This window comes from Nicotiana sylvestris, chromosome 7, assembly GCF_000393655.2.
Source record: "Nicotiana sylvestris chromosome 7, ASM39365v2, whole genome shotgun sequence".
Classification (NCBI taxonomy): Eukaryota; Viridiplantae; Streptophyta; class Magnoliopsida; order Solanales; family Solanaceae; genus Nicotiana; species Nicotiana sylvestris.
Genome location: NC_091063.1, coordinates 14,580,161 through 14,598,459, shown reverse-complemented (window position 1 = coordinate 14,598,459; position 18,299 = coordinate 14,580,161). Strand labels below are relative to the sequence as shown.

Here is an 18,299-nt window from a genome sequence, read left to right as displayed (position 1 = left end):
TCTATTTATTTTTTCTTTTTAGACCATTATTTTGGAGATCGAGAGTGATCGCCAAGAGGAGAGGCACAAAACTATTTTTCAGAAGATGGAGCAAAAGTACCGTGAATACCACAATAAGCATCGTGAGATCTGCAAGTGGTTTGGCGAGAGTGGCAATTTTTAGGGTATCCGAGCGAGGTGACACAGAAAGATTACGAGTTGATGAGAGTCATCAGCAAGTGCAGCATCCTCGAATGGGTGTTGAGAGACAAAGAAAAAGAGCTCGAGGTAAGCAAGGGAATTAAGGCCCAATGTGCGGATCTTCACGCCCAAGTGGTTTCGCTGCGGGCCGAGCTCGAATAATTCTTGATCAAGGTGGATGCTCTGAATGGCGAGGTCACCGAGAAGACTGCGGATTTAGAGAAGACTAAATTGGCTCGGTAGGCGACTTCGATAAAAGTGGAGGCTTTGGAGGCCGTAATCCGTGTTCTTCGATCTGAGCAGGAGAGTGATTTAGAAATGGCCAATCTCAAATAAGTGTGGCTCAATGAACAGACGGGGGAGCTAGAGAAAGAGGTTTCGAGCCTTGGTGACGAAGTTGTCATTTTCGAGGCTGAGAAGGCACAATTATTGGCTCAGCCGTCCTCTTTTCACACTTTTGATTTTCCCGATATTCCGTGGATTTGTATGAGAAGTGTATTCACGTTGAGGCCCAACTGGATATACTTAGAGATTTGATGATGGCAGGGAAAGTTTCTGAGGTCGACTTCGAGGATGCTCGTGCTAAGGCTCGTATAGCTCAGGTCGCTTGTGGCTATGACCTCACTATACTAGAGGCCAGTGATGGCGAAGAGAATGAGGGCGTGGATCGGATAGAGCAGGACGCCTGGTACGAGGATGGATATCTTGATGGCAATAATAGAGATACGGGTGGAGATGGAGCTGCAGATAGCGCTGCTGGGTTAGGCGGCGAGTAGTTATTTTTCTTTCTATTAGCTTGTAAACTTTGCATATATTTTTGTGGGCATCTGTTCTAACCTTTGTAAAGAACATATTTTTAGTATGAAATGCCATTTTCATTGCTTGTATCTGACCTTTTCTTTCTTTCTCAGGTTTATATGCCTCTTTCTTTTGTTTTGCCATTTGGTCACCTTAATCGTGAAAAACGTATTTTATGTATATTAAATGATGTCGAAATAGAACTCACTTTTGATCATAACCGAATGACAATAGGTTTTAATTCGAACAAGATCGAATGTAACTTGTGCTTAGTTAATTACGGCCGAGGGCCGAATGTACTCTGCTTAGTTAATTCGAGCGAGGTCGAGTGTAACTTTTAGTTAGTTAATTTGAGAAAGGTCGAGTGTAACTTTTGCTTAGTTATTTCGAGCGAGGTCGAATGTAACTTAGTTAATTCAAGCGAGGTCGAGTGTAACTTTTGTTTAGATATGGCCGGGGGTTAAATGGGTGTTAATTCGAACGAGGTCGAATGTAACTCGTACTTAAGTTAATTCGAATGAGGTCGAATGTAACCCATACTTAAGTTAATTCAAACGTGTTCGAATGTAACTTTTTCTTAAGTTAATCCGAACGAGGTCGAATGAAACTTTTGCTTAGTTAATTCGAGCGAGGTCGAATGTAACTTAATTAATTCAAGTGAGGTTGAATGTAACTTTTACTTAGTTAATTCGAGCGAGGTCGAATGTCACTTTTACTTAGTTAACTTGAGCGAGGTCGAGTGTACTTTTACTTAGTTAATTCGAACGAGGTCGAATGTTACTTTTGTTTAGTTAATTAGAGCGAGGCTGAATATTACTTTTGTTTAGTTATGGCTGGGGGCTAGATGGGTGTTAATTCGAACGAGGTCGAATATAATTCGTACTTAAGCTAATTCGAGCGAGCTTGAATGCAACTTTTGTTTAATTATGGCCTGAGGCTGAGTAGGTATTGAGGCAACATGGTTTTGGCAAAAATATGGGCGAACTTCATGCATTTTGTGCTTTATTCACATATATTAGAGAAATTTACATGTTTTTCGGGCTGGCATTCCAGTCCGCCTGTTTAGTGTCAGTTGGCATCCCAGTCCCAGTCTATTTAGTTCCTTCATTGGTCGACCTGGAGTAGTATTGAGAGGTTGGGTAATGAACTGACCATCCTGTACCTCCATCCGTTCGTACTTCCAACTTGAAGTGTCCCTATTGTCGCCTTATTAAAAACCTCCTCGAGAAAACTCAATTGGGAAAAAACTCAAGTGAGGGAAAAAGAGTGCGACTTGGAGAACACTCTTTCTTAAATGTTGAAAAACTTGAGTGGGCGACATTCCAATTATTTGGTAGCAGTTTTCCTTCCATCGTTTCTAGTTGGAATGATCCTTTGTTTGTTGTTGCCATGATTTTGTATGGGCTGTCTCAATTTGTTCTAATTTGCCTTCTCGCGGGGCTTGTGTTTTAGCTTTGAGCACGTTGTCCCTGACCTTGAGTGGTCTGAACTTAGCCTTTTTTGTTGTAATAGCATTATGCATGTTGCTTTTGGGCGATCATCCTTATGTAGGCCATATATCTCTGTTCTTCGACTTCGTCGTTCCTTGGCCTGCTTCGACTCCGACTTTGACTAGTATTACTACATCGTCCCATAGAGTAATGAGTAGGGCGTCTCTCCCGTGCTTGTCTTCGGCATTTTCTGGTAGGCCCAAAGTACCTCTGGTAGTAACTCCCGCCATAGTCCCTTGGCGTCCTCGAGCTTTTTCTGCATGATGTTCAGTATTGATTTATTGGAGGATTCTGCTTATTTGTTGCCTGCGGGGTGATATGATGTTAAGAGTATCCTTTTGATATGCCACTTCTCAAAAAAATCGGTGACCTTTTTTCCTGTAAATTGGGGTCTGTTGTTGCAACTGATCTCTATGGGGAGGCCGAAGCAACACACGATGTTTTTCTATATGAAGGTGATCACTTCTTGTTCGCGTATTTGGGCGAATGCTCCTACTTCTACCCATTTAGAAAAATAGTCAGTCAAAACCAAAAGAAATGGTACGTTACCTTGCCCCGTGGGGAGGGGGCCGACGATGCCATTCCTCATTTGATGAACGACCAATGGGAAGTAACGGAGTGGAGGTGCTCGCTTGCTTGGTGGATCATTGGGGCATATTTTAGGCATTACTCGCATTTTTTCACGAATTTTGCGGCCTCTTTTTTCATGGTGGGCCAGTAGTATCCTGCCCGTATGAGACATCTTACTAGAGCTCGATTACCAAAATGAGCTCCGTAGTGTCCTTCATGGACTTCTTTGATGATACGCCATGTTTGATTCGGGCCTTGGTATTTCGCTAGGCGACCCCCATATGTCCTTTTGTATAGGTCATTATGAATGATACTGTACCTGGCTACTTGCATCCGAAGCTTCTTGGCTTCTTTTTTATCATCTAGAGTACACCATCCTGCAAGTATCTAACAATACGGTTGCGCCAGTCCCAAGTTAAATTTAAGGTCCTTACCTTGATTTGATTTATCGATGAGTGGAGGAGGGTGACCACCTTTCCTTTTCCGGTTATGTTTTTGGTGGTTGCCACTAATATGGCGAGGCGGTCTACTTCGATGTTTTGTGCCCGAGGAATCTGGTCGAGCTGACATTCATCAAACCCGGGAAGCAATTTACAGATTTCGGTATGGCATTTTTATAACCTTTGCTCTTTGATCTCGAAAGTCCCTACGACTTGGTTGATGACGAGCTGAGAATCGCAGCGTAGTCTAACCCATCTCGCCCCTGCAATAACGGCCGAATACTTGGCCTCATTGTTAGTCATGTCTGGGTACCTTATGGATTGGTGAGTTACTTCACCTGTCGAGACTTCGAGTATAAGTTCCAATCTGGATCCTAACGCATTGGAAGCGTTGTCAATGTACAAAATCCATAGATATTGTATTTGTGGAGAAGCAATGGTGGCTTCTTTTTCAACTTTGGGCATTATTTTTGCGTTGAAGTCGGCGACAAAGTCGGCAAGAACTTGTGATTTTATCACTATTCGCGGTTGACATATGATATCATGCTCGCTTAATTCTATGGCCCATTTGGCTAACCCGCCTGATAGCTCGGGCTTATGAAGGATACTTCTCAAGGGGAGAGTGGTGACTACCGAGATGGGTTGGCACTGGAAGTAGGGTCTAAGTTTTTGTGAGGCTTTGAACAAGGCCAGGGCTAATTTTTCGAGGTGGGGCTAACTTGTCTCAGCGTCAAGTAATGTTTTACTAATGTAGTAGATAGGAGATTGCGTACCTTTATCTTCGCGGACCAGGACCATACTCACCGCTATTTCGGATACAACGAGGTAGATGAGGAGGCACTCCCCGGGTTCCGATTTGGAAAGCAGTGGTGGTGATGACAAGTAAGCTTTTAATTGCCTCAGTGATTGGGCGCACTTAGAGGTCCACTGGAGGTCGTTATCCTTTTTGAGTACATCGAAGAACTTGTGGCATCTGTCGGATGATCGCGAAATGAATCTTGACAGGGCGGTGACATGGTCGGTCAGCCTCTAAACTTGTTTTTTGGCAATTAAGTGCTCGGGTGTTCCTTCTATGGCTTTAATTTGGTCGGGGTTGACCTCAATGCCCCGCTGCCTCTCCAAGAAACCCAAGAATTTTCCTGAGGTCACACTGAGTACACACTTTTCGGGGTTGAGTTTTATTCCGTTTCGCCTGAGTATATCGAAGGCTTCTTTCAAGTGACCGATGTGATCTTCTCTCCTTTTGGACTTGACGAACATGTCATCTATGTAGACTTCCATAGTCTTGCTGAGTCGATCCTTGAACATTTTTGTCACCAACCTTTGGTATGTCGCCCCTGCGTTTTTCAGTCCGAAAGGCATAACTCTATAGGAGTATTTTCCTTGATGGGTGATGAAGGTCGTTTTCTTCCGATCATCTTTTTCCATGAGGATCTGATTGTTGCCCGAGTAGGTGTATAAGAAACTTAGCAATTCATGCCTGGCCGTTACATCAATGAGCTGGTCGATGTGAGGTAATGTGAATGAATCTTTGGGGAATGCTTTGTTTAAATCTGTAAAGTATACGCACATTTTCCACTTCCCATTTTTCTTTTTCACCATGACCACATTGGTGACCCATTGGGGGTATTTCAACTCCCTGATGAAGCCATTTTCCAATAGTTTTTTGACCTCCTCGCGCACTGCATTATTTATAGAGGAATTGAACTTCCGCTTAACCTGCCTTACCGGGGGGTGGAATGGATCGACATTCAACTTGTGTATAGCAATCTCCTTTGGGATACCTTGCATATTTGTATGGCAAAAAGCAAACAAGTCCGCGTTATCAGTTATGAATTGATGGAATTTACCTAGTTCTTGAAGCTTGTAGCTGATGTAGGCTTTCTTGTTGTGGTTGTTGTCATCAAGTTGGACGGTGTCGAGGTCTTCTATGGTTGATTCTACGGCCTCTACTATTTTGGGATCTCTGATGACGTCTTCTCTTTTATCGCAGCTCGACCTAAGCCCTATTAATTTCTATGCCTCTTTTTGCTTTGATCTTTGTTTGTTGGGTTGTTGTACAATCCAGGATAATGCGGTAGCATCCTCGAGATGTGCGTTGTTCTCCTCGTATGCTAAATATTCCCCAAGGGGTTGGAAATTTGATAACTTGGTACGAGCTGGAGGGGATGGCCCTCATGGCGTGTATCCAGGGCCGGTTTATTATGGCGTTTTACGCTGTGTCCTAGTCCATAATATGGAACGTGGTTTCCAAAGTGACGCCGCTGGCCAGAACGGGGAGTGTGATTTCCCCAGATATTCGTTCAACTGCAATGTTAAAACTTGTCAGCGTGATGCAACATGGCACAATCTTATCCTCGAGTTTCATTTGTGCAAGTACTCGAGAGTGGATAATGCATGTACTACTTCCATCATCCACCATAATGCATCTCACATATGTATATAATATTTGTAAAGTGATAACAAGGGCATCATAATGAGGGAAAACCAAACTGTGGGTATCTGACTTATCGAAGATGATACTTTCTTCGAGTTTGTCATACTGTTCGTGAGTGATCCCCGTTTAAGCTTGTGTGTTGTGGTGAAATTCACGTTGTTGATTGAAGCATTGTCACCGCCTTCGATGATCATTTGAATGGTGAGGGTCGGTGAGGGTAGTTTCGGAGGTCCCTGGTGTTGTTCACGTCCTCGGGCAATATTTGTCCTCCCTCGGTCGCTCAGTAATTCTTTGAGGTATCCTTGGCGAAGCAAGTTTACAACCTCCTGTCTTAGGGTAATGCAATCCTTAATTATGTGAACTCTCTCTTGGTGGAACTCGTAGAGGGCATCTGACTTTCTGGTGCTTGGATCTAACCTCATCTTCTGTGGCCACTTTACTTTTGGTCCGATTTTTTCCAATGCGTAGACTATTTTTTAGGGTGACACAAAAAAATTGTGAGCAGATAACAAAGAGGGAATACCTCTCTAGTTCTGGTGAGTCCTTGTCCTTGGTCTAGGCGGGTCCTTTTCGTGGCGGTAGGGGCCATGATGGCGCTTCTGATATACAGCTAATGGCGTTATGGGTTAGGTCGTGGAGTTGAGAGGTCCCTCTTGACATCATTTCTTAGATCCTTTTTTGACTCGGCCTGTACCGAGGTCAGTTGATGGGTTGGCCCATTTAGGTCATCCTCGTCTACATGGACCTCGGCATAGTAGGCATTAAGTATTTGATCCCATGTGGTTGGAGGATATTTCATAAGCCGACTTAATAACTTTCAGGTTGCCCTTGAGCCATTCCTGCTCTGCCCGTTTTGGAAAGCTACTACGGACATTCCTTCCGATACATTTGGTAAGTCCATCCTTACTCGGTTGAATTGAGCTCGGAAGTCCCTCAATCCCTCTACGGGCAATTATTTGATGTCGAATATATCGTTCTTTCTTGCCTCTGCTTTTTTGGCCCTAGCATGGGCCGTTATGAACTTTTCGGACATCTCTTCGAATGTTTTGTTGGAATGCGCCTGCAGCTGTGAATACCAAGTTAATGCTCTTTCAGTGAGGGTCTCTCCGAACTTTTTCAACAAGATGGAGGATATTTGTTCTTTGGCGAGGTCATTGCCTTTTACAGCGGTGACATAGTGAGTCGCATGATCTTCAGGATCAGTCGTACCATCATATATTTTCAGATAGGACGACATTTTAAAGGTCTTTGGTATGACATGTAGGGCGGCTTTATCACTGTATGGTTGTTCGACAACCAACATCTCATTTTGGAAAGAGTTTCTAGGCACCCGATATTTGGTCGACTCTTTCTTGGTGCTCTCTCATTTGGTCCCGAAGCACCTTGTTCTCGTTTTCCATTTCCTCCATATTTTTCAAAATGGTTGTGAGGGTGTCGTCACCAGCATTATTAATAGTGTGAGTAATATCTGTTATCGGAGGGAAAGGGCCATGCTGCTCGACCGTTATCAGTGCAATGCAAGTCCTTGCATTTTCTCGTACTGTCTCCTGGGCGGGCTTGTTGAGGATGCTAGTTAGTGTGTTAGCTAGCCAAGTCTCAAGGAGATTTTTCACTGCTGGTGGTGTCTCTTCCGTTGTGGACGTGGAAGCTCCTTTACCGTAGGACGTTGCAATACTGTCTTGAGGGAGAGGCGACCCACCTCGCCTGGGAGAGGCATTAGGCATCATGTCCTCGCCTTCTATTTTAGAACCTCATTGATGGAGTTTAAAAAATTGATGGTGAGGTCTACCACTGCTCTCATTCTTTCTTCTCTGTTACCTGTCATGTCAGATCTGTGTGTACAAGGAAAAGGGAGCTTTGTTCCGTGTTTTTTTATGAGCAACCCGTAATAGTTATAAATCTTGAAGAAACTAAAAATTTAACTAGGGAATCCCCATAGACGGCGCCGAATTGTTTGACGAAAGTGTAAACCTTAGGTTAAATTATTAAATCTTGTATAATAAAGAGTTAAATCCAGTTAATAATAATATCTCTAGATTTAGAATTAGTTGGTATGAAAATGTGGGATAGCACTTGTGAAGAATTAAAAGCAGTGTGCATTTAATATTCTAAAAGATTTAAGCAATAATAGAGGAGCATCAAGCAATAAATTGCAATAAATGGTATTTGTATAAATGAAGAATATTTCACCCAATATTGAATGAGGTGGATAATTCTTCTCTCTGATAGTGATAAATGACAAACAAATCTTAGGATATTGGAACTATTTTCGGATCTGATGGAAATGTATGAGACAATGGATGATGGAATCTTAGTAAAAATATAGAATCTATATCTTTTCTAGAGAGAAAGTCTTCTTCTCAAAAAAGTGTTCTTATCCAAATGAATATTACAAGCCTTATTCCCTTATCTCCTTTTCTATTTATATGGGACATATCCCTAGTCAACTATAATAGTACAAGTGCAGAGAATATTCAATGTAATATTCTCTTTGATATCTTATTACAAAAACTAGCTGTTAGTACTCTGTCATTGGTGCTCGACCTCGACCATTGTTAACTTTCCGGCTACGAGTTTCACTGTTTACTAGTTGACCTCGGTCACATCGTTTTTCTTAATTTCTCATTGTGCTAAATTCTCTTAGGGCAAATTTTGACCTATACAATATGTACCGGAGAAAAAAAATAATTTAAGTTTAGCTTTCTTTCTTTGAATCGTGCGGGAAGTACTTCTTAATCAACTGTGGATAAGTTATAATAAGTTAAGGTTAGAATTAGACATTTCAGGTAGTTTGATGTATCCGCTGAATAGATACAAGTCTTTTTCTACATAAGACATGATGATTGGCAGTGAGAATTCATATAGCCGATTGCTTTCTTTGCCTTTCAAAATATTGCGTATAAAGAGAAAGATATGTGGTCTTCTTGGACGGCTGAGAGTGTTATGTAAAATGGATTGTGGAGGATTCCCGATTCGGTTGAAAACCTCACTTCCTCCCTCGATAAGTCCAACCTTCTCTATCAGCTTGTTCCGATAGAGGATCATGCTAGGGTCAGATGATCCTTCCACCCTTGCTTTAGGATTTTGATCTGCTACTTTATCCGGGTAATATAGATCATCGAAAAAATCTCGAAGATTAAGGTAGTGATTTAGTAGTAAGATGGCTGTATTACCTCCCTTTAACTTATGTGGGAATGCAACGTCAATTCTAAGACATGTACCTTTATCTGTTTCTAGGTCTGCTTCCTCCATAGAATCTATACTAACCTTTCCTACTCATATTAAAAAATAAAACGTGCATAAATGATCACTTCCATTTCTAACTCCTCTTTAGTGGTTGACAAAATGGATTAAAAACCACAGTTATCCATTATTATTCACTAAAAAATTAATTAGATAATGAACTTTTTAAAAATGAGTGTAATATGAATCGGAAAAGATTCATATTATCCACTTAAAAAATAGATAACGAATAGGTTTAACTTTTATATTTGCAAAGACTCAAATTGGGACTCTTCAAGTTTGGAAGACTAGGAATTCTACCAAAAAATATTTATATTTAAGAAGCCATGGATAATATGGTTAATTAACCCATTTTTTTTATCAATTATTAAATATGGCTCAGATCGAATATTTTATCCGTTCTTACATTATTTGTTTCTGACCCACTTATATCTGATCTGACCGGCCCGTTTGCCAACCCTACTCCTCTTCATCTAATTGGTTGATCAAGAAATATAGAAAATCAGGAAGGATGGAATAAATAAATTACAAAATACAAAAAAAAAAAGTAAAAACAAAATTTTGAGGGGGTTTGCACGGAGGGGTAGGGTGTAGGGTAGTGTAGAAAAACAAAAAAAAAACAGAAAATTGAAAATACAAAAAAACGTTTTAAGGGGGTTTGCGTGGCCGGGAGAGGGGGAGTGGTGGTGCAGAAAATTGAAAATACGAAGAAAAAAAAGTAAATTTTTTTTTGAGGCGGAGGGGGTAGGGTTATGCAGAAAAACAAAAGATAGAAAATTAAAAATCCAAAAAAAAAAGTGAAATTGAGGCAACTAAGTAAATTTCTAGATAAGTTGGATTGAGATCCTTTTGTTTTGAGTGAGTTTCATGTGTTGTATTTGGGATACTTAATATGTCAGAATGAGTTATAAAAACTAATGGATTAACTTGGGCTCAACCCAAAATGACCCATTAGCTAAAATATTTATAGCCCAGCCCATTAATCTCTTGGTTGGTTAGGCGGATTGAATGGGTTTGGGCTCAAATTGTCACCCCTACCAATCATCGGTCATATGTATCTTCTTGGTTCAGTGTTACACCAGTCGTTTCAGAAATTAGCATTGCGCTATGGACCATTCATGTTGATCCATGCTGGTGCATCATCATCATATATAGTGTCGAACGACGCCATAGCAAAAGAAATTTGTATGACCAATGATATCAATTTTGCTACTAGGCCAGAATTTGGCTCTTAAGAGTACTAAATTTACAAAGACACCTTGTTTTCCACTTTGGACTATAGCAAGTATTGGATTTTTATGAAGAAATTTTGCATGACAGAGATTCTCTCCCCTCAACAGATTACTAAATTTGCTGATGTTAGGAAGGAGGAAATGATGAAATTATTGGAATTTTTTGCTAAGTGTTCAGAACAAGGGGAGGATTGTGATGTTGGAAATCAACTTATGGCTATGACAAATAATCATGAGCACAAGAACCTCAACTAATGTCAATGAGAGCGTGGAGATAAGAGAAATCTCTAAGGGAATAACATTACTTTCAGGTCAGTTGAGCTTAGGTGAAGTGTTTGGTCCAATTGAAGAAATATGGTCTTCTTGGAGTTGGAAGAAAGGTTAAAGCGTTGTTGCTTAGGTTTGATAAGTTTATGGATTGGATAATCAAGAAACACGAAGAGGAAAGGCGCGCTAGAAGTAAAGAGAAGAAAGATATGATGGATATTCTTCTGGGAATTGCAGAGGATAAAAATACTGAGATAAAGCTCACTAGAAATGGCATCAAGGGTCTTTTCTTGGTAAGAATCATCTCCTTAGAAAGATGGATCCACGACTTAAATTTGACGCGTTCAACCTTTATGTTTGAAATTTTAATAATTGTTGAAATTTTAGTGACTTTTCACATATATATACCTATGCTCTATCTAAAAATGATAGGTTCAGTTGATGGTTCTTTTATTTATTTATAGAAATTAACTTAAATACTCGTCCGCCCAAAGCCTCGCGATAACATAAAATTAACCTTATGAATTGAATCTTAAATAAGCCCCCCACCATTTTCATCAGACAGTGAAGTAGGAGCTCGCTCCCTAACTAGCGGTACTTCTATAGCTTACCTCTCAAGGTCCTGTTTGAAAGGCAGTTTCCAAAATAATAGTTGGAAAATGTATATATTATGTATATTTAGTGTATAACAAATGTATATTGGCTAGGAGATACAAATATTTTTGATCGAGCGGCCAAATATGTAACTTCCCCTTCTTTTTTAGCCTTATTTAATAGGATATGTTCTTGGGAGGAACTTATACAACAAGTGTTGCTTTGAAATGGGCGCTCGCGGAGTTGCTAAACCATCCAAAAACCATAAAGAAGCTGCAACAAGAGATTGACAGAATAGTTGGGGTAAAAACAGATTGGTTGAGGATTTAGATATATAAAATCTTCCTTATCTACAAGTTGTTGTCAAGGAAACTCTAAGGTTACATCCTTCGTTGCCCTTAGTGTTCCGAAAATGCAGGGAAGATTGTGAGATCAATGGCTACAAAATACTTAAAGATTCTAGGCTTGTAGTCAACCTTTACGCGGTTAATAGGGACTCAAATGCATGGGCTGATGCAGATGATTTTGTACCATAGAGATATCTTAACTTAAACGAGAACCTTGCGATCGAGCCTGATGAATTGGAGGCCATTAAAGAAGGCCAAAACTTTTGTTATGTGCCATTTGGTGGAGGAAGGAGAGGATGCCCTGGTGCTGGACTTGCAACACCAATATTGCATAGGACACTTGTGCAATGATCCAATGTTTTGATTGGAAAATTAAAGGTGGAGAAACACTTAATATTGAGCTGGATTTTCTGCTGCCATGGTTTATCCTTTGGTTTGTTATCCTGTTATGCGTCTTAAAAAGGACAGCCCGGTGCACAAAACATTCCGCATTCGCACAGGGCCCGAGGAAGGGCTGCAACCCGAGTAATGTGATATAGACAGAGCTAACCTTATACAAGCATCAATGGCTGATTCCATGGTTTGAACCCGTGACCTATTGGCCACACGGAGAAACTTTACTGTTGCTCCAACTTTATTGTTATGTGTGTTAATCCACTAGAAATTGCCAACTGATTGGACTACTTTAGGAAGGAGCCAAAGGTCTTAATTTTAGTTTAGACTGTTAAACTTAGTTGATGTTGTTACAGTCTGATTTAGTCAATATCATGTTTATTTGCCTTCATATTATATATCATTGGAAACTAGTGAGTGAAGAATCTGGATTTTAAGTATGAATCTTTGAGGGAACATAACAAAAATAATTGCCGTATCAAAATTGATATTTTAGACAAAAGGTAAATTAAAAAACTAGAGTTCGGGTTTTGGATCCAACCTCTCACTCAAGAAACTGGTAAAAGTCATTTACTTTTGTTGCATCTTTCGCAGTCTCAATCCTCCTCAGCCTAGACTAGGCTGCATTGCCGTACCTTCATACCTTCGTTTCAATGTCTTGTCTTAAGGTCATCCCGAGTCACTTTATTAAAGCATAATTTTGCTCGTTTACATTTTTTAGTCTAAATCTATTTCCTTTATACGCACCATTTAGAGCATTCTAAAGAGAAGACTTAGAGATTCAACACATGTCACAACCATCAATCTTTTTTTTAATCTATGCAAATTAACACACACACACACACACACATATATATATATATATATATATATAAACATAAACAAACATCCTTATACCTCCTCTTACACAAATCAGGATCTAGGATTTCTAGAATATGAGTGCACTACTAAAGAAAGGAGAAAAGAAAGTATAAAGTAGGAATAAATCCATGTTTCTTTGGGTAAATAACTCAGTATTCAACCAAATGCACTATTCAATCTTTTTGAAGAATGGTGCCCGTAGATAATATTAGACCAATTATAAAAAATATATACAAAAAATATCTAGTTGGATAGAGAGATTATGAGTTCACATGTCCCATAGTCTAAGCTATAAATCCGCCCCTGCTCGTACAGATGGATTGTAACATTTTCCTCATAAGAACAAACATAGCTAACAAGCATAAATAAACACATATTTATTCCAAAGATAATAGGAAGGGCATAGGGAGAAGTAGTTTAAGGAGTTAGTTGAAGAATTACTTTTCCAACATTGGAGCTAGAAAATAGAGATGCTAAACTCTCCAAAAAGCTCTCAATACCATTGTAGATTTTGTGTATGGAGTTTATTTTGCCCTCTTTCAAGTAAACTCCCATCTCTTTTATGAATTCCTCAAAGTGGTTATAATATGAACTCACCATAAACCCTTTCATCATAACTTCTTTACCCACCATGTTCAATAGGTTCCGAACCCCTTCTCTTTCTGTCCAAACCTGCAAAATAATAATAAAAAAATATTGGTGATTAGAGCTTTTATTTTTATTTTTCAATAGCTTGAAAGGAATAAGGGGAGACTTGGAGCAATAGTAGAGTTGTCACTGTGTGACCTATAGGTCATGGATTCGAGCCGTGAAAGCAATCACTAATGCTTGCATTAGAGTAGGTTATCTATGTCACAACCTTAGGGTGCAACCCTTTCCTGGATGTTGCATGAACGCGAGATACTTTGTGCACCGAGCTATACGTTTTTAATAGCGAAAGGAAGAAAAAAGACCCAAGTTTGTACAAAAGTTAGATATTTTTACACAAATAGTCAGTCAGGTTTATTGTTTATTTTTTCTAATTAGTATATATGAATTATATATGATTATACACATATTATACATGGATTAAAACATTGAAGGATACCTTGTTATACTCGGATATCATCCCACAAAGTGCAATACGAGCTCCGTGGTTAACATGATTAAGAACAGCCTCAAGCATTTTACCACCAACATTGTCAAAATAAACATCAATCCCATTTGGGAAATATCTGTAAAAGGTAATACAATAATAGTGAGCATGTCAATCGCTAGAAAAGAAGTCCAAGGAAAATAAAAAGATTTACTAGCTAGTAATTAGTACTACCAAAAGCCTAAATTTTTTGAAGAAACAAAGAAATTTACTTGGTTAATGCAGCATCATAATCTGTCTCTACACGGTAATTAAAAGCATCATCGTAACCACATTCTTCTTTCAATAGCTTCACCTACACGTAAATAAGAAAACGAATATCCAAATCAATTACAAGTCAAATTAATTTATCTCCTCTATAAAAGACTATAAAACTTTAAGGAACCTATTATGATCTAACATGAATGCAGGATTCAAAATGAAGAAGAGCAATAACAGAAATTAAGAAGGAATAACAGAAATTAGGAAGGAATAACAGAAATTTAAATGGACGGCTAGGATTAGTTTAAGCTTTAATGAACCCCAAGGGCCACGATTTAGCCACGTCAGCTGTTGGTTGTTATAACCAACTGCATCAGAGAGAAGGAGGCATCGTTCAACAGAAGTATTTCCTCTTCCTCTTTCCTCGATTCTCTCTTCTCTTTCCTCACTCTCTTCTTCTTCTTCCTAACAAATCTCTTCTTCTCTTATTCTCTTCAGGTTCTGCAGCTATGGAGACTAGTTAGGAGTAGTCATTTCTCATTCCGTTGTAATAGTTAGTTTTTTATCAATATATCATAAAATTGTCCCAGAAAACACTCTGTTTCCATTTCTGTATTTGATTTCCTTAATTCGATTTGAGTTCATTACAGAACCAAGTTATATCAAGACAACTTGTACAAAGAAACTTCTGAAATCGTTCTAGCGAGTTGTAAAATCTTAACCTAAATTTTGTAATTGGAAGAGAAAAAATCCCATATTATATAGTGTAAGTTTTAAGGGCATATAGTAAATAATTTGGGATGTAAAACAAATAATACCTTATCATCCGAACCAACACTTCCAACAACTCGACACCCTTTTACTTTGGCCAGTTGTCCAGCTATAATTCCAACTCCTCCCGCTGCAGCCGATATGTACACATTCGATCCCGCTTTAGCATTTCCTATTTTTCCTATGCCCACCCACGCAGTTATACCAGGCATTCCTATAGCACGGTGAAGAAAAAAAACACATAATTACGTGATCTTGATTGGAGTAGGAGAGGTATTAGGTATATACCTAAGCAACTAAGATAATTGGGCAACGCAATCCCAATTGCAGGAGTAATCTTCTGAAGCAAATTTGAGGGCATAACACCAAATTCTGAAACAGGGCAAATACGGCTAAGTACTATATCTCCTTCTGAAAACATGGCGTCCTTAGATTGAATTACCTTCCCCATTCCCAACGCTCTTATCACCTGCAATTTTTCATTTTATTAATTAATATCAGCATACTAGAGCTATACATTTTTATTACTACAACTTTGGCTGAAATTAAAGTTTGTTAACTGTAAACAAAATACTTATACTATTTCTTTTTTCGCTATTTAAGTTACTCTTGTCCTTTGAAGCGTGTACTAGTTACCCTCTCAGCTTCTTTTTTTTTATTTCCCACTTGGTGTCCGGTATCTGTATTGGGGCCCGAGCAAATCCAGATTCTATACCTAGGGCTCGAATTCGAGACCTCTGGTTAATGATTAAGGAGTACTTACCACTCCACCACAAACTTTGTTAGTCACCCTCTCTTCTTTTTATATGATTTGCATTTATACCCACCGAAATATCATGACATATAAGATTATAAGTTTTGAGGTTATCTTTGATACTCCGTCAATGTCAATTAGTTTTCTCATGTTACCCTCATTGACTGAAGGTACTTTTGATATTTCCTTTATATTTCTTCAAATTACCATTTATCTCTCCTTAAAAAATTAAAATCATTTATTGAAGCAAGAAATAGATTTGAAAACAAAATTGCGGTCTTTTAATATTTAGTAAAGAGTCATATTTTTGACAAATTAATTTGGTTAAAATAACACTTACTTTTGATCGGAGCTAAAGGGTATATATATTAAAAGATATATATATATATTAAAAGGACAGTCCGGTGCACTAAGCTCCCGATATGTGCGGGGTCCGGGTTTATCGTACACAGCCTTACCTAGAACGTATGACTTCTTGGTCACATTGCAGAAACTTTACCAGTTACGCCAAGGCTCCCTAAAGGATATATATAAGAAACATTTTTTTTTGAATTCATGATCAGCCTAACACCATCACATAAAATCAGACAGGGAGAAGTCAAGATAGTAAACCTGGCCAAGTGGAATCTGAGGAAAAGAGAGGCCATCATCTAGACCACTCAATTGAGTGCGTACATATGGATCAATGGAGACATAGAGGACTTGGAATGTCACGTGTCCATCTGGAATGGAATCAGCTCTTAGTGATAAACTCACAGTACGTAGCTTAAGATGCTCAGAATTGGGAACACCCGTCGGTGCATAACTAGCAACGTACCATTCTCTGTTCTCCACATCCGTAGACGCAGAACTATTAGCAGCCATTCTCTGTGTTATAGAGTGTGCGTGCGTGATTTGTGTGAAGAAGAGATTTTAATATGATATAGGCACTGAGGAAAAGGCGTAATACATTGAATTTTGGTGGATATTTAAGCGTCCCAGACGTATAGTGGTGGTCCTTGACACCTCGTGCTGTAGTTTTCCTAGTCTAAATTAGAGGTGTGATATTATGTGATGGAGAAAAACTTGAATAGTTTGCTTTTGTTCGGTGCACGTTTTTAAAATGGTCTTCTTTCCTTATAATTAGCGAATGATACTTTCAAATACTCAAGTATTTGAATATTGTTACGAGGGGTCTGTATACGGTCAAAATTGGGTTTGTCTATTATTTGATTAATCGGGGCTGAAATATAGTAGGTCAAAGCTCAAACTCGAATTATATCGAACCAAGGCACAAAGTTAGAACGTCGAGCTCGTGACCCAGAGACCGAGCAAGATCGAGACCGAACAAGATCGAGACCGAGCAAGATCAATGGAAACTTACCGAGCCAAATAACGAAAAGCCGAAATATCCGCAATCGGTCGAGGATCACGGCGAAAATCTCGGCACGTATCACGAAGATGCTGATTAATTAGCAAATTATGAGATTTTTTTTACCTTGTATATAATTGTACCAAAAGTAGAACACCCCCACTATATAAAGGAGGGTTCTGATCATTTGTAGGACATATTGTAACACGCAAAAAGAAAGCATTATACTAACTATCTTTAGTTCTTATCATCTTGTTGTTCAGTTCTAACACTAGTTGAGATATTTTTTGGCCCGAGGGTGATCAAACTCAGAAGCTAAGGCTACTCAATTTTGTGGTTGCATTTATTTTATTATCGTTAATTTTAATATTAATTTGTCTTCTTAATTTGTATCAAGTTATATCACGTATCCTTAAAACCACGTATAAATTCAATTGTTATCCAATTTTAGGGTAAACAGTTTAGCGTCCACCGTGGGGCCAAGGATAATAATGATTACCTGATATAAACTTTAATAACACACACTATTTTATACTTGTTCTTTGGAGTATCTTTGATTTCGGGACCAAAATGTCAAATTCTCAGTTAGCACCTCTGCACGTTGACAATGATTTCGGCCACCACGGAGAAAATGATAACATGGCACAAGACATACCCCCGGTTGGCCTCGATGGAGTTCTGGCAGCAGATCAAATTAGCATCAGCTCATATGTAGCCATTAAGGCAAACTTGGTCGTTGATCCCGAAGGCAGCATCCGTGGGGAAGTTCGATCAGCTGCTCAAAGCACTTATGACGGCGAATATGGCGGGATTAGCCTACGGATGATCTTCGAAATGTTGCAGGCTCAACATGCAGCGATAGCCCAGATCCAAAACCAGAATCATCCACTCCACTGACTAGGATCGAGCTCGAGCCATCCCAGGAAGTTGTTCACAGGGCCGAATCGGTTTCAAGGAAATCAAACTAGAAAGAATCAGGAGACCAATCCTACAATCATGCAGATGCTCGACGAACTGACAAAACGAATTAAGTCGAGGAAAAAATGATCGAGGCAAACTATAGATATGTGATTTTTTGACCCTCCCCAAGATTTTTTATATTTTAGCATGTAAATATTTAATTTAGGCCTAATATCGCTATTTCAACTAATTTTGACTCTTTTATTTTATTTTATTACAAGAAAATAAAAATTACAAAAAAATATTTTATTTTATGTACCTTTCATAAAGTAAAA

At 39.0% G+C, this 18,299-nt stretch overlaps 1 protein-coding gene and 1 pseudogene across 1 annotated transcript; one reads left to right on the top strand and one right to left on the bottom strand.

Annotated features, from left to right (window-relative positions):
- Window positions 1–719: 719 nt before the first annotated feature.
- LOC138872769 (3,9-dihydroxypterocarpan 6A-monooxygenase-like) lies at window positions 720–12,961 on the top strand (annotated as a pseudogene).
- A 99-nt stretch (window positions 12,962–13,060) lies between these two features.
- LOC104215497 (2-alkenal reductase (NADP(+)-dependent)-like) lies at window positions 13,061–16,658 on the bottom strand. Its single transcript, XM_009765310.2, has 6 exons — window positions 16,326–16,658; window positions 15,248–15,428; window positions 15,007–15,173; window positions 14,200–14,282; window positions 13,940–14,066; window positions 13,061–13,524 (listed from the first exon to the last, which is right to left on the bottom strand). The coding sequence occupies exons 1-6, from the start codon at window positions 16,575–16,577 to the stop codon at window positions 13,270–13,272; spliced, it is 1,065 nt and encodes a 354-aa protein (XP_009763612.1). The 5' UTR covers window positions 16,578–16,658; the 3' UTR covers window positions 13,061–13,269.
- Between the last annotated feature and the right edge of the window lie 1,641 nt (window positions 16,659–18,299).

What these genes read in the sequence shown, in the direction of transcription:
- LOC104215497 (XM_009765310.2), bottom strand. Translation starts at nt 16,577, where the DNA reads ATGGCTGCTAATAGTTCTGCGTCTACGGATGTGGAGAACAGAGAATGG. An exon ending in CTCAGATTCCACTTGGCCAG is followed by an intron (nt 15,429 to 16,325) that starts GTTTACTATCTT and finishes GAAAAATTGCAG; the next exon opens with GTGATAAGAGCGTTGGGAAT. An exon ending in CAATTATCTTAGTTGCTTAG is followed by an intron (nt 15,174 to 15,247) that starts GTATATACCTAA and finishes ACCGTGCTATAG; the next exon opens with GAATGCCTGGTATAACTGCG.